General features: G+C 39.6%; 1 protein-coding gene across 1 annotated transcript in view; it reads right to left on the reverse strand.

Annotated features, from left to right (window-relative positions):
* The window catches only part of LOC139953642 (ATP-binding cassette sub-family C member 9-like), a 33,702-nt gene that overhangs the window by 16,256 nt on the left and 3,782 nt on the right, over positions 1 to 13,664 (reverse strand). The window contains exons 4-15 of the mRNA XM_071953142.1: positions 13,224 to 13,397; positions 11,392 to 11,553; positions 10,257 to 10,412; positions 9,599 to 9,733; positions 7,873 to 8,035; positions 6,605 to 6,645; positions 5,277 to 5,549; positions 3,794 to 3,904; positions 2,539 to 2,617; positions 2,215 to 2,320; positions 742 to 840; positions 16 to 181 (exon numbers count right to left, since the gene is read on the reverse strand). Coding sequence (XP_071809243.1) covers positions 16 to 181; positions 742 to 840; positions 2,215 to 2,320; positions 2,539 to 2,617; positions 3,794 to 3,904; positions 5,277 to 5,549; positions 6,605 to 6,645; positions 7,873 to 8,035; positions 9,599 to 9,733; positions 10,257 to 10,412; positions 11,392 to 11,553; positions 13,224 to 13,397 — 1,665 coding nt within the window. The remainder of the gene's footprint in view (positions 1 to 15; positions 182 to 741; positions 841 to 2,214; positions 2,321 to 2,538; positions 2,618 to 3,793; positions 3,905 to 5,276; positions 5,550 to 6,604; positions 6,646 to 7,872; positions 8,036 to 9,598; positions 9,734 to 10,256; positions 10,413 to 11,391; positions 11,554 to 13,223; positions 13,398 to 13,664) is intronic.

The raw sequence follows: 13,664 nt of genomic DNA on the forward strand, positions 1-13,664 counted from the left end.
TACTTCATTACTTACAAGAAGGACGATGTCCTTTCTACCATACATAGCCCTAGCTACACTGACGCGTTGTTTCTGTCCTCCACTAAGATTAATTCCTTTCTCTCCAATCTCAGTCTGATCACCAGCCGGTAAGATGTCAATGTCTGGTTGCAACGCACAAGATAGAATCACCTCCTTGTATCTGAAATATAACAATACATTCACATGTTTTTATTTATTTTTAAAGGCAGTGGACACTATTGGTAATTACTCAAAATAATGATCAGCATAAAACCTCACTTGGTAACAAGTAATTGGGAGAGGTTGATAGTTAAAAACATTGTGAGAAACGGCTCCCTCTGAAGTGATGTAGTTTTCGAGAAAGAAGTAAATATCCACGAATTTGATTTCGAGACCTCAAGTTTAGAATTTGAGGTCTCGAAATCAAGCAACTGAAAGCAAACACCTTTGTGTGACAAGCATGACAAGGGTGTTTTTTTCTTTCAAAGTTATCTCGCAACTCCGTCGACCAATCGAGCTCAAGTTTTCACAGATTTGTTATTTTATGCAGATGTTGAGATACACAAAGTGGAAGGGTTTCGGCGTAACAGCCTAAATGCCCATTGAAATCGTACAGATTTTTCTTTTTCTTAACAGAAATAACCCATAGCTTGTGATTAGATTCTGCGCCAATGTATTCACACGCACCCAATATAATATAATATTTTACCAAATGTAATGACCTTATTTTGCTTGACTCACCTGTTGCTCTGAAAGGGAAGTCCAAACAGAACATTATCCTTCATTGAATCATTCAGAAGCCATGGTTTCTGGTTGGCATAGGCGATAGAGTTGCTGGCGCTATAACAAACAAATAAAGTCATAAAAAGCAACTTTAGTCTCTGGTAAAAACCATAACTATACTATAACGGTGCTATGTAAAATAAAAACCACAATTAACACAATAAATACTGGTTGGCGTGTCATGGCTGAGCAGAAAAGGACACTTTGACCCCGGTCAAAATGCTTGGGCACCTATTCCTAAAGTTATATAAAACCATTCCCTGTCCACTTCCCATTGACAATAAAACATTCTCTCCCCCGCCCCCCCGCTCAATGTTGACTGTAACGCAGAAGAAGATTGGCAATTGGAACCAACATTGAAAGGGGGCAGGGGGGCCTAATGAGATATGGCCGGGATTGTAAACTCAAGCTCTGGTCTGATCAGCAGTAAGAGTTAAAGTCCTAGTCATGACACTTGTGTTCTGAAGCAGAACAATCAACTCTTAAAGCTGCATCCTTCACATGGACGTGGGTCCTGTTCTATTTTCTTCACATGATAAAGCAAAGTAGGTGGGATCTCAAGGGTTGAAAAATGTTTGGAAAGCACACAAGACATTGGAGGTCTATGGTCTTTTCACCTAGTATAGCAGACAGTAATGACCTAAAAGTATACATGTACTGACCTGTTGAGCTGAACACTCCCAGACTCTGTGGTCATTTCACATAGTATACATGTAGCAGACAGTAATGACCTCAAAGTATACATGTACTGACCTGTTGAGCTGAACACTGTCAGACTCTGTGGTCATTTCACCCAGTATAGCAGACAGTAATGACCTAAAAGTGTACAAATACTGACCTGTTGAGCTGAACACTCCCAGACTCTGTGGTCATTTCACCCAGTGTAGCAGACAGTAATGACCTCAAAGTGTACATGTACTGACCTGTTGAGCTGAACACTCCCAGACTTTGTGGTCATTTCACCCAGTATAGCAGACAGTAATGACCTAAAAGTATACATGTACTGACCTGTTAAGCTGAACACTGCCAGACTCTGTGGTCATTTCACCCAGTATGGCAGACAGTAATGACCTCAAAGTGTACAAATACTGACCTGTTGAGCTGAACACTGTCAGACTCTGTGGGTTTTCACCCAGTATAGCAGACAGTAATGACCTCAAAGTGTACAAATACTGACCTGTTGAGCTGAACACTCCCAGACTCTGTGGTCATTTCACCCAGTATGGCAGACAGTAATGACCTCAAAGTGTACAAATACTGACCTGTTGAGCTGAACACTCCCAGACTCTGTGGTCATTTCACACAGTATGGCAGACAGTAATGACCTCAAAGTGTACAAATACTGACCTGTTGAGCTGAACACTGTCAGACTCTGTGGGTTTTCACCCAGTATAGCAGACAGTAATGACCTCAAAGTGTACAAATACTGACCTGTTGAGCTGAACACTCCCAGACTCTGTGGTCATTTCACCCAGTATAGCAGACAGTAATGAGGACTTGCCACTCCCAACAGCTCCAATCACCATAGTAAGTTTACCTGTATTCGATGCAAAGAATAGCATAAAAGCAAAGTACACTGAATAAGTAACCTTGGTTTGAAACAAACACAAACTTTACCGAAACAGAAAATACCAAACTACATGTAAGCTGTCCTCATGGTCTTTGAAAATAACAATATTTTTAAACACCAATAGTGTCCACTGCCTTTAACGACGTAAAAAAGAAATGACCTTTGAATTCCTTTTGTTTCCTTACCTTTGGGGACATCCAAGTTGATATCTCGGAGAGTTAGACTCTCAGATTCCTTCCCCCAGGCAAAGTTACCAGATGTTATCTTAAAAAATAAAAACAAAGGCGGGTCTATAAAGAACTATCATGGCTGTAATTTGCCACACACATCTTTAACCATGTAGATTACTAAAATAGTTAAACACGATTTGTACATCTGTAAAGTCAACAGGAAACACACATTTTTTATACTTTTCCCCAATACTACAAGCCCTTTTTACACACTTTTCACTGGTGTTGCCTTCGGGAACAACTGGTGGCCTTCTCACACTATGATTGCTTTACCCCATTGTCTGCCTTGGCAAATGGGCATACCCCGGGGCATAGCTACCCCTGCTCTGGAGTAGGGGCAAGCCATAAAAACCCTGGGGTATTCTTGAAACATGCAACTGGAACCCTGTGGAATAGGGACAATGTCAAACTGCGCCGGGGTCACCGTAGGATACATGTAAATTAAGTCTCGGGCCTTACCAAGGCTGTATTTTGCGGGGATAAAAGAAACAGTGTGAATAAGGCTCAAGTGGCTATGTTAAACCCTTAATAGTGAGGGTCTCCTACTCACACCAAGGTCTCAATATTGTGGAGGAGTATTTGTCTCTCCATCAGCCTCGGACTTACTGGTCACGACTATAACACTGGCATGTATTAATCGTCAAACTTCAAACAACTTAACTTTTTGCTTGTACAAAAATTCATCACTATATAACCCTGGAAGTAGAGAGTACCCACAATAAGTAATAAAGTAATACCCCGTTCACACAGCTCTGCGACCCTCAGAGACGATGCCGACCACCCCGATCTCAAAGAGTAGTTGGGGCACTACTGCCTCAAAATCCAGCAATCATGACGGAACTGCTTCCAAGTCAAAAGTGTTGCCGACTCGCTGCCACTACGATTGCACCTCAACTGATAACATCCAAGCGATTGTTTTAATAACGAGCGAAGAGATCTTACCAAAATGCTGCCACTACGACTTTTCCCGGCTTGATGTTGGCTACTACTCAGCTACAACTATTGAGCACATTCAAAACAAGCATTTGGAGAGAGTGCAGCCTCCTGGCCTTTGAGATCCCATCCCGATCCAACCGCACTCTGACCCAACCAAGATCCTCCCAAGTTTGGCTCCCGATTGACCCGTGGTTGGCCACGCTCTCGGCCATTTTTTCACTTTGTGTGAACGGGGGTATACGTAGGCAGAATTATTGATTTGGATCTTGCTTACCTTTATTGCTAAGTGATCAGGGAGTGGTGTCCTTGTGGTTGTATATGATTCAGGATCTAGAACTATTGAAGACAGCAAGGGAACGTGACCATCAGTCTCAATTTCATGTTCCTGAGTAAAAATTACACAACTGTCAATTCAGTGGTTCAAACAATTCCACGTTATAATAGATGTTAAATTTGTATCAGGATAAAGAATATTAATTTTTGTTTTTACCCATACACCAATGTGTGTTAGCACTGTATACTCAGTACTTACCACCCTCCCCCCCCCCCCCCCGAGTCCTGTGAAAAATATCACAGGCATATTAGTCGGGTGGGTTTCGAACCCCTTACAAATCTAGAGCTGTGTCTTACCGACTAGACTACCGAGATTGCCCAGTAGCTAGAGGCAGTTCAAATCCTATGTTTTGGCAGCAGGTACCACAACGATACAAGAGATGTTAAATCTGCATCCGGGATAAAGAATATTAATTTTGGTTTTTACCGATACTCCGATGTGTGCTAGCAATGTATACTCAGTACTTTCCCGGGTCCTGTGAGAAAACATCACACGCGTATTACTCGGGTGGGATTCGAACCCACGACTCTTGCAATTCTAGAGCAGTGTCTTACCAACTAGACTACCGAGATTACCCTGTAGCTAGAGGCAGTTCGAACCCTATGCTTTGGCAGCGAAACCGCAATGATATAATAGATGTTAAATTTGCATCGGGATAAAGGATATCACTTTAGATTTTTACCCATACACCGATGTGTGTAAGCACTTTATACTCTGTACTCCCCCCCCCCCCCCCCGCGAAAAAAAAATACTTGTTATTGGTATTCATCTGTTGTTTGCTTATCCTGAAAATCACGTGGAAATTTGCTTGGTTATCCTGTTTTTATCAAGGAAGAAATTTCATGCTAAGCAAATTTTTGTGCTCTGCAGCTCTATGAAATTGGGCACAGGATTGTGCATGTGACTGTCACAATTTCGACTGAGATATTTGGAGACTTTTAGTCGGTCCTTTTTTCACAATAGTGCATGGCCCAGTGGCATAAGTGCGCATGCCCTGAGCCACAAAAACAGGACCGTTATGTCTGTTGCCGCCAGGGTCTCAAAGTCTCCAAGAAACAAAAAGAAAACTTTTGATTGTACATGTATGCTTTAGAGGAGTCTACCTGTGGGGTGTCGTGGCCGAGTGGATAAGAGCACTGAACTCAAGCTCTGATGCTTTTGTTCAGCAGAGTGTGGGTTCGAATCCCAGTCGTGACACTTGTGTCCCTGTGTCCCACCCAGGGGTAATGGGTACCTGTCAGGGCAGAGATGGTTCCTGTGATTGGTTTAGCCGAGTAGTGCATATATTGTGCACAGGCTGTATACTCCAAGGGAGCTGAGATGGTTTAAGGAATGATTTCAGGCCCAGTGACCAGGGAAGTGCTTTGAGACACCCCTTGGGCGTGAAAAGTGCTATATACAAACGGGTTATTATTTCTATTACCTGCAGATGTGCCTGACCCACCACCACATCCCTAGTTGTTCCATCATCGGCAGAGTCCAATAAACTACTGGAGTTACTATCCTCATTTTCAACTTCAGTAGCAGCGAAGAACTTCTGTAGGCGTTTTGTACTAATGAAGCAACTAGTACACATATAGAGGGACTGTGGGATCATCATCATAGGTTCACCAAGGAGAGCAAAGAGAGTCAAGGTAGAGAAGGCCTTAGCAGGAGTTAGAGTCTCTCCGGTTATGGGTTGGTACACGGCAAACGACTACAAGAAAATATCAACAAATGATACCACAATTTACACTTCTGTCGTTCTTTATACAAGTTAGAGTGTACAAATATTACACATGTTGTGGCCTGTGAGGTGCTGTAGTTTTTGAGAAATGAGTAAAACAATGTCTCAAAAATAATTTTGTCTCAGTTTTAGCATGTAAAAACGTATTAACCAGTCACGATATGTTATGGTATAATATCATAACTACATGCTGAAATAATTTTCGTCTCACTGAGACAAACATTATTTTGTGACTTGTTTTACTCATTGCTCAAAATTTACAGCACCTCAGTAAGTAATAATGAAGGGAAAATTTCTACTATCATTATCTTCAAACCGTGTAAGTTGAATGTAAATCTGTGGACATTTTGAAAAAGAACCAGACTCCTTTAAATCAGACTTGAGATCCTAAAATCTTGATAATACACCGTACACTGTAGGCCTGGGCGAATTATTCGAATATCCGGTTAGTGGCGAATAGGTTTTCCTATCCGTAACCGCGAATGCCTTTTTTTTCTTAACCGGATATCCGCAATGGGCGCGAATACCTATTTATAAACCGGATAGTTCTGTAATTACAACTAAGTAACCGGATATTCTTTAATATCCGAATATCCGCGGTATTTAACTATGCTCACCTCCGTGAAGAGTTAAAACAATGACATTTCTGGTGTAATTTGTTCAAAGATTACAAAGGTTTTCCTTCACGTAGAGTCAATCACGATCAAAAGAAAAAGTAAATCGCCATCTTTAAATTAGATCCGGTTATTTTTATGAATGAACCCAGTGACACACTGTCTAAAACTAATATCAATCCGCCCATAAGATCTCATTCACAAACAAACAGCGCCCTCTAGCGGCAAAACAAAATTATTTTAATTTTTTTTTTTTTAAATAGCGCCCTCTAGCGGCGAAAAAACTATTCGAATATCCGGTTAATTTCGGATAGTTGGCCAGCGGTATCCGAATACCAGAATTTCACTATTCGCCCAGCACTAGTACACTGGTGCATTGGATTCCTTGGAATGGACTCAAACTAGACTTACCAAGAGAGTAACAAGAAGTGGTGTTGCCATTGAGCTTCCAGCTGACAAATTCAAACACAGTTACAAGGAATTAGTTGTTAGTTTCTAACATAGTTTTATAAGTAAAGGCTTGGAAATGATTGAACCTCATTATTTGGTTTAACAAAATACACCTTCTGCTATCAAATGGTTGTTTCATTTGCCATTATTTTCAATAGTTGATTCCTGCCATTAGGTTCTCTGGTCTCAGGTTAAAGTCAGTGGACACTATTGGTAATTACTCAAAATAATTATTATCATAAAACCTTTCTTGGTGACGAGTAATGGGGAGAGGTTGATGGTATAAAACATTGTGAGAAACGGCTCCCTCTGAAGTAACGTAGTTTTCCAGAAAGAAGTAATTTTCCACGGATTTCATCTTGAGACCTCAAGATTTAGAATTTGAGGTCTCGAAATCAAGCATCTGAAAGCACACAACTTTGTGTGGCAAGGGTGTTTTTCTCTTTCATTATTATCTCGCAACTCCGACAACCGATTGAGCTCAAATTGTCACAGGTTTGTTATTTTATGCATATGTTGAGATACACCAACTGTGAAGACTTGTCTTTGACAATTACCATTAGTGTCCACTGTCTTTAAGGTTATTATGCACACTTAAACTACATTGCATTTCATATGAAATACTTTCAAAATTCAATAACTCACAAAATTGGCTTTGATCTTCTATTGGAAACACAAGCTCTCACTTCATCTTTGAGAAATACTTTTCAACTTTTATTAAATATTTTGTGACCCTACACATAAGGACAGTTCCAATAAGGAACTGTAAATACGGTAACCCTGTTTCAGCCCTAAGACTGGGGGAAACGGCCCCTGGACAAAAATAATTGTAGCCCACACCTTGAAGTGGCCTTCGGGCCTTTTGTGTCTGTAATAATATTAACAATTTGGGAGGCTAATCTTACTCGCAGCTAAGAGCTGAATTGCAAAAGACACGGCTACAACAGGTTCGAGAAGCAGGCATGCAAGGGCGCCTTTGGCTGCCAGCCACATCAACCTATTATGATCACAGAGCACAGCCAAGATCGAAAGTGTAAAATTTTTCCCCAGGGAGAAAAAACGGATGGTCTGGAAAACCCTTGTGGCACAGCAGAGAACCAATGCACAACTCAACTCACATAGGGCCCTGACTTGGTATCGAACCAGGGTCACCTTGGTTAGAGGTGAGCGCTTTACGCACAAGCTAACCATAAAAATACAAAATACAAATGAGAACTACATGTACTTACAGACAAAGCCGTATGAGATGAGTATCTTAAAGTAGCCTTGAATCTCCTTACGCCGAATACTCTCAATAGCATCAGTAAAGATATCCTCCCATCCAGACAGCTTGAGTAGCTTCATACTCTGTAACATCTCATTAGTGTATTTCAATCGACTGTCGGCAAACTCCTACAATCAACAAAGTAATCACCTTGTACCATAAGTATTAGATTCTTAAATGGCAGTAGACACTATTGGTAATTACTCAAAATAATTATTAGCATAAAACCTTACTTGGTATAACAAGTAATGGGAAGAGGCTGATAGTATAAAACATTGTGAGAAACGGCTCCCTCTGAAGAAAGGTAGTTTTTTTAATTTTCCATGAATTTGATTTCAAGACCTCAGAATTAGATTTTGAGGTCTCCAAATCAAGCATCTGAAAGCACACAACTTTGTGTGACAAGGGCTGTTTCTTTTATTCATAGTTATCTCGCAACTTCGACGACCAATTGAGTGCAAATTTTCACAGGTTTGTTATTTTATTCATATGTTTGGAAACAGCAAGTGAGAAGACTGGTCTTTGACAATTACCAATAGTGTCCAGTGCCTTTAAAGGCACCTTTGGTTATTGTCAAAGACCAGTCTTCTCACTTGCTGGTTCCAAACATAAACGCATAAAATACTCCCACCTGAGTGATTTTCCTTTTTTCACAAAAATCCTTGAAAGTACTGAGTATGTAGTTTTATACACATCAATATAAGGGTTAAAAATCAATTTATATTCCCCATGTGAAAAAAGAAGCTATTGAATATACATAGTAAGAGATGTTAAAACATGACAAAACATGACAAACATAGGATTCGAACTGCCTCCAGCTACCGGGCAACCTCGGTAGTCTAGTTGATAAGACACTGCTCTAGAATTGCAAGGGTCATGGGTTCGAATCCCACCCGAGTAACATGCCTGTGGTATTTTTTCAAAGGACTTAGGAAAGTAGTCAGTGTACAGTGCTAACACACATCGGTGTATGGGTAAAAAAACAAAATTAATAGCTACTGAATAATAGCAGTACAAGCTATCAGAACATAGCTCGGTGGTCTAATGGTACGTCGTCTGTTGCTGAAATGGCAAAGGGGTATGAATCCAACCAAGAGATAAGCATGAATAGAAGGTTTCATTCACAGGACTAGGGAGAGAACTGAGTCTACAGTGCTTTATACTCATCAGAGTAATGGTAAACAAAGAAATATTAAACATAAAACAATAATAACAACAGTATTATTATTATTAAAAGTAAAGTATTGTAATGTACACATATTGACTGGCAATGAGGTAACTAGTGTACGTCTATTCCCCCAAGGGACTTTGAGTGACCAGAAGAGGGAAATACATAGGTTCCTCTTCTGGTCACTCACAGGCCCGTGGGGGAATCGACATACACTAGTTACCAAATCATGCCAGTCAATATGTGTTTTATTACACAACTCGGTGTTAAATGTGAAAAAATATAAGAACAGAAATCTGGAAAAGGAAGGATGTTTTGTAGCTGCTGTTCGCGGATCATGTCAAGAGAGGGCGCTGTAATCAGGCACTATTTTCAAAGACTAGTGCCCAGCAAAACACGTGCGCGCGATGACTACACTATATGAGTTCACCGCACGTGACCGTGTTTCAGCCAACCAGAATACAGAACGAGCAAGAGGTGTGTTATAATCGCAGATAACTTGTTGAGATTGAAAACAACTTACCAAGACTGTTTTTTCTATCTTTGCTATAAATGCAGCCATGACACTTTGGAGTGGAAGAACTAAAATGAAGAGTGATAAGCCAATGAGACTCGAGACACCAATGTTGACATATAAAAGCACCACAGCTACGACAAGCTACAGAAGGGAAAAACAAGAACACTGTCAATTCTGGATTGTTTAATCCACTAAAACTGGTGCATACCAATGCTGCATACATGTTTGTTATACCTCGGTTACAAATTGTGAAGTTTGATTGGTCGAGAAACCTGGCGTGCAACAAAAACGCATGAACAAAGGCTGCACAGGGCGGCGGGTAACATGAGTTTTGTTAACCGGTGTACATTACCTTGATCGTTCCCAGCATTGGTAGATTTCCAGCGTTCAGTACGAAACAGCCACGGGTTTGAGGGAACAGTGAAACTATGCATACTCGTCGTAATTAATGTTTGAAGATGACAATTTATTTTTGAGAAGGCGAATAACAATGTTAGCAAGGTATAACAAAACAATTGCTGCACGCCATGACGGGGTCCATGGGTTTTGTACACCCTCGGGGGGAAAATGGCACCCTCCACTTTGCCTCAGGTGCCATTTTCCCCCTCGAAAGGCCACGTGGACCCCGTCACAACATGCAACAATTGTACACTGTAGTACTCACCATTATAGGTAACGTTACTGCATTGAGTCCAAAGTTAAGGAACATTCCCAAATTCTGTGCGTCTGTTGAGATATGATTATTGATCTCACCCATTGTCATATCACCAGATGAGATGGTCGTTACTGCAATACGTAGTGATTTCTCATATATCATAGTCTGAAAGTAACAATGCAGATACAAAACAAGCAAGGTTAAAGACACTGGACACTACTGGTAATTGTCAAAGACCAGTCTATTCACATGGTGTATCTCAACATACATGTGTGCACAAAATATTTCACAAACCTGTGAAAATTTGAACTCAGTTGGTTGTTAAAGCTGCGAGATAATAATGGAAGAAAAAAAACCCTGTCATACAAAGTTGTGTGCTTTCAGATGCTTGATTTCGAGACCTCAAAATCTAATTTTGAGGCCCAAAATTAAATTCAAATATTTTAGTGGAAAATTACTTCTTTCTCTAAAACTTCGTTACCTTATAAGGTGCTACATAATTGGGTCTCACAATTCATTACTGCAATAACCTATCTTTCTGAAAGTTTGTATTTAACTCTGCGCCTTAAAGCCATTATACACTTTCGGTAAACAGTATTGTCCAAGTCCCACACTTCGTGTATCACAACTTATATATAAAATAACAATCCTGTGGAAATTTAGGCTCAATCGGACATCGGAGTCGGGAGAAAATAACGGGAAAACCCACTCCTGTTTTCGCGCGTTTCGCCGTGTCATGACATGTGTTTATAACAAATCCGTAATTCTCGTTAACGAGAATTTATATTGTTTTACCGTTTTCTCAAAAAGTAAAGCATTTCACGGACTAATATTTCAAGAGAAGTCTTTCACCATTACCTTCTGTAAACCCTGTAAATTATTTGTAAATCTGTAAACTTTTTTTTTTTTTCTGTACCGAAAGGGTCCAATGGCTTTAAGTACCTTGTTGATAGATATGTGGGCTTTCTAAGACTTCCAAATTATTATTGTATTAACTTAATTTGTAGACTTCTTTTGTATAATATTTGTTTATTTGTATTGTTTGTAAAGCGCTTTGAGAGTACTTGCAGTACTGAATTGCACTCTTAAAGTATTTCTTCTTCTTATTATTATTATTACTATTATTGTTACAAAATGAACACACCTGTAATGATGAACGGAGGTGAAAACCTTCAAGTTGCATCCGGAAATCAAACAAGTGAAGAAGAAGAAGTCTCACAATCGCTGCAAGGAAGACAACCACTACCAGAATGTAGCCATTTGCAAAGTACTCCGACAAGCTGATGAAATGAGGCTCTTCTGAAACCTGTATCAAATGTCAAATCATATAGAAATTAGTTCATGGTTTGTTAAAGACACTGGACACTATTGGTAATTGTCAAAGACTAGCCTTCACAATTGGTGTATCTCAACATATGCATAAAATAACAAACCTGTGAAAAAACACCCTTGTCACATGAAGTTGTGTGCTTTCAGATGCTTGACTTCGGGACCTCAAAATCTAATTCTGAGGTATTGAAATCAAATTCGTGGAAAATCACTTCTTCCTCGAAAATAATGTTATTTCAGAGGGAGCCGTTTCTCTCAATGTTTTGTACTATCAACAGCTCCTCATTACTCGTTACCAAGAAAGGTTTTATGCTAATAATTATTTTGAGTAATCACCAATAGTGTCCACTCTCTTTAACCTATTTTTATTTTGTACTATGTATGTTCTAAAAATAGCATGAGGAGACTCATATATAAGGCTCTAATTACCACAAATATTAACTCTAAAGTTATTATCTGTGTTGTTTTCCTTCCAAAGCTAGTGGAACAGTGCTCACAAAAAAATGCAGTTTTCAACTCACGATTTTTATCTGCGATTTTCAGTGTTAAAAGAACAATTTACAAAAATAAAACACAAAACACAATTGAAACACTATACAAACTTTGTCCAAGTAGTTAAAAAAGCTGATGTAATAAACCTTAACTAATACATTTTAACAATTCTAACAATCATTTCGACCCTAACGGAGTCTTTCTCGAGGGCTAAATAAAACAGATGAATGGTCATAATTCAAAAATACAAACCCATGTACTCTCCTCGTAGGAGAAAAGCAAGGAGTTTGTAATGTAATAAGCAACACATGGCCTAGCGGTTAAGAGCACTGGTCTCAAACTTTGGTGTTTCTGATCAGCAGAGAGTGGGTTCAAGTTCAGTCGTGACACCTGTGTCCTTACGTTGCCTTGGATCAGACAAGTTGGTCTATAAAAAGCGTTTGTAACCGTTTGTTATAAAATGCATATGGATAGAAAGATCTTTTACAAGTAGAATACAATGATCCACACAAATTTGCCTCAAAATTGCGTGGTTTTTCTTTTTACTCTGCAAACTAACACGGTCAGCATTTATGGGAGTAAAAAATTTGACTCCCATAAATGGTCGACCGTGTTAGTCGGCGAGGTAAAAGGAAGACCGTACATTTTCGAGTCATGTTTGTGTGGATCATTGTATTCTACTTTTACAACACCTTTCTACCCATATGCTTTTAATAACAAACGCTTGTCAAAGACCAACTCGACCGATCCAAGGCAACCTGTTCCTTTAAGCAAGACACTTACCCTTGCTTCGTCCTTCAGATGGGACGTAAAGCCAATGGTCATGTGTTGTGTAATGCACATAATACAAAACTGGATGGGACGTAAAGCCAATGGTCATGTGTTGTGTAATGCACATACAAAAAAACACAGTGCATTTATCGAAAACAGAAGGGGTTCGTCCCGATGTTCCTAGTTTGATTGGCAGCATATTGCACCACAGCACAGTGAAAACCATTACATGGTGCTATGTAAAAGGAGATCTCATACTCAAACGTAATCCCACATACATTGCAGGAAAATAACACTGTATGTTAAAGCGCCTTGAGCGTCACTGAGTGACGGATATGCGCTACGCTTCGCCACTATTCTTTTTATATCCGAGCCATAGCTTACCTCTGGTGGCAATTTTTCAGAAATAATCTTTGCATATTCGATGATACCAGTCAATGCCACAGGTCCCACAAAGATCAATAGGTCAGCAATGAGTTTCAGCAGCAGGGCAAATGCCACAACTGCTCCATGGACTTTCATGTAGACTTTAAATAAAGATGGCTGATGATCCTTATCCTGTAATGATAGTTAAGAACAATTCATCATTAAAGGCAGTGGAACTATTGGTAATTACTCAAAATAATTATTGGCATAAAACCTTACTTGGTAACGAGTAGTGGGGAGAGGTTGATAGTATAAAACATTGTGAGAAACGGCTCCCTCTGAAATAACGTAGTTTTTGAGTAAGAATTAATTTTCCATGATTTTGATTTCAAGACCTCAAGATTTAGAATTTGAGGTCTCAAAATCAAGCATCTGAAAGGACACAACTTTGTGTAACAA

Source organism: Asterias amurensis, chromosome 2, assembly GCF_032118995.1.
Source record: "Asterias amurensis chromosome 2, ASM3211899v1".
NCBI lineage: Eukaryota > Metazoa > Echinodermata > Asteroidea > Forcipulatida > Asteriidae > Asterias > Asterias amurensis.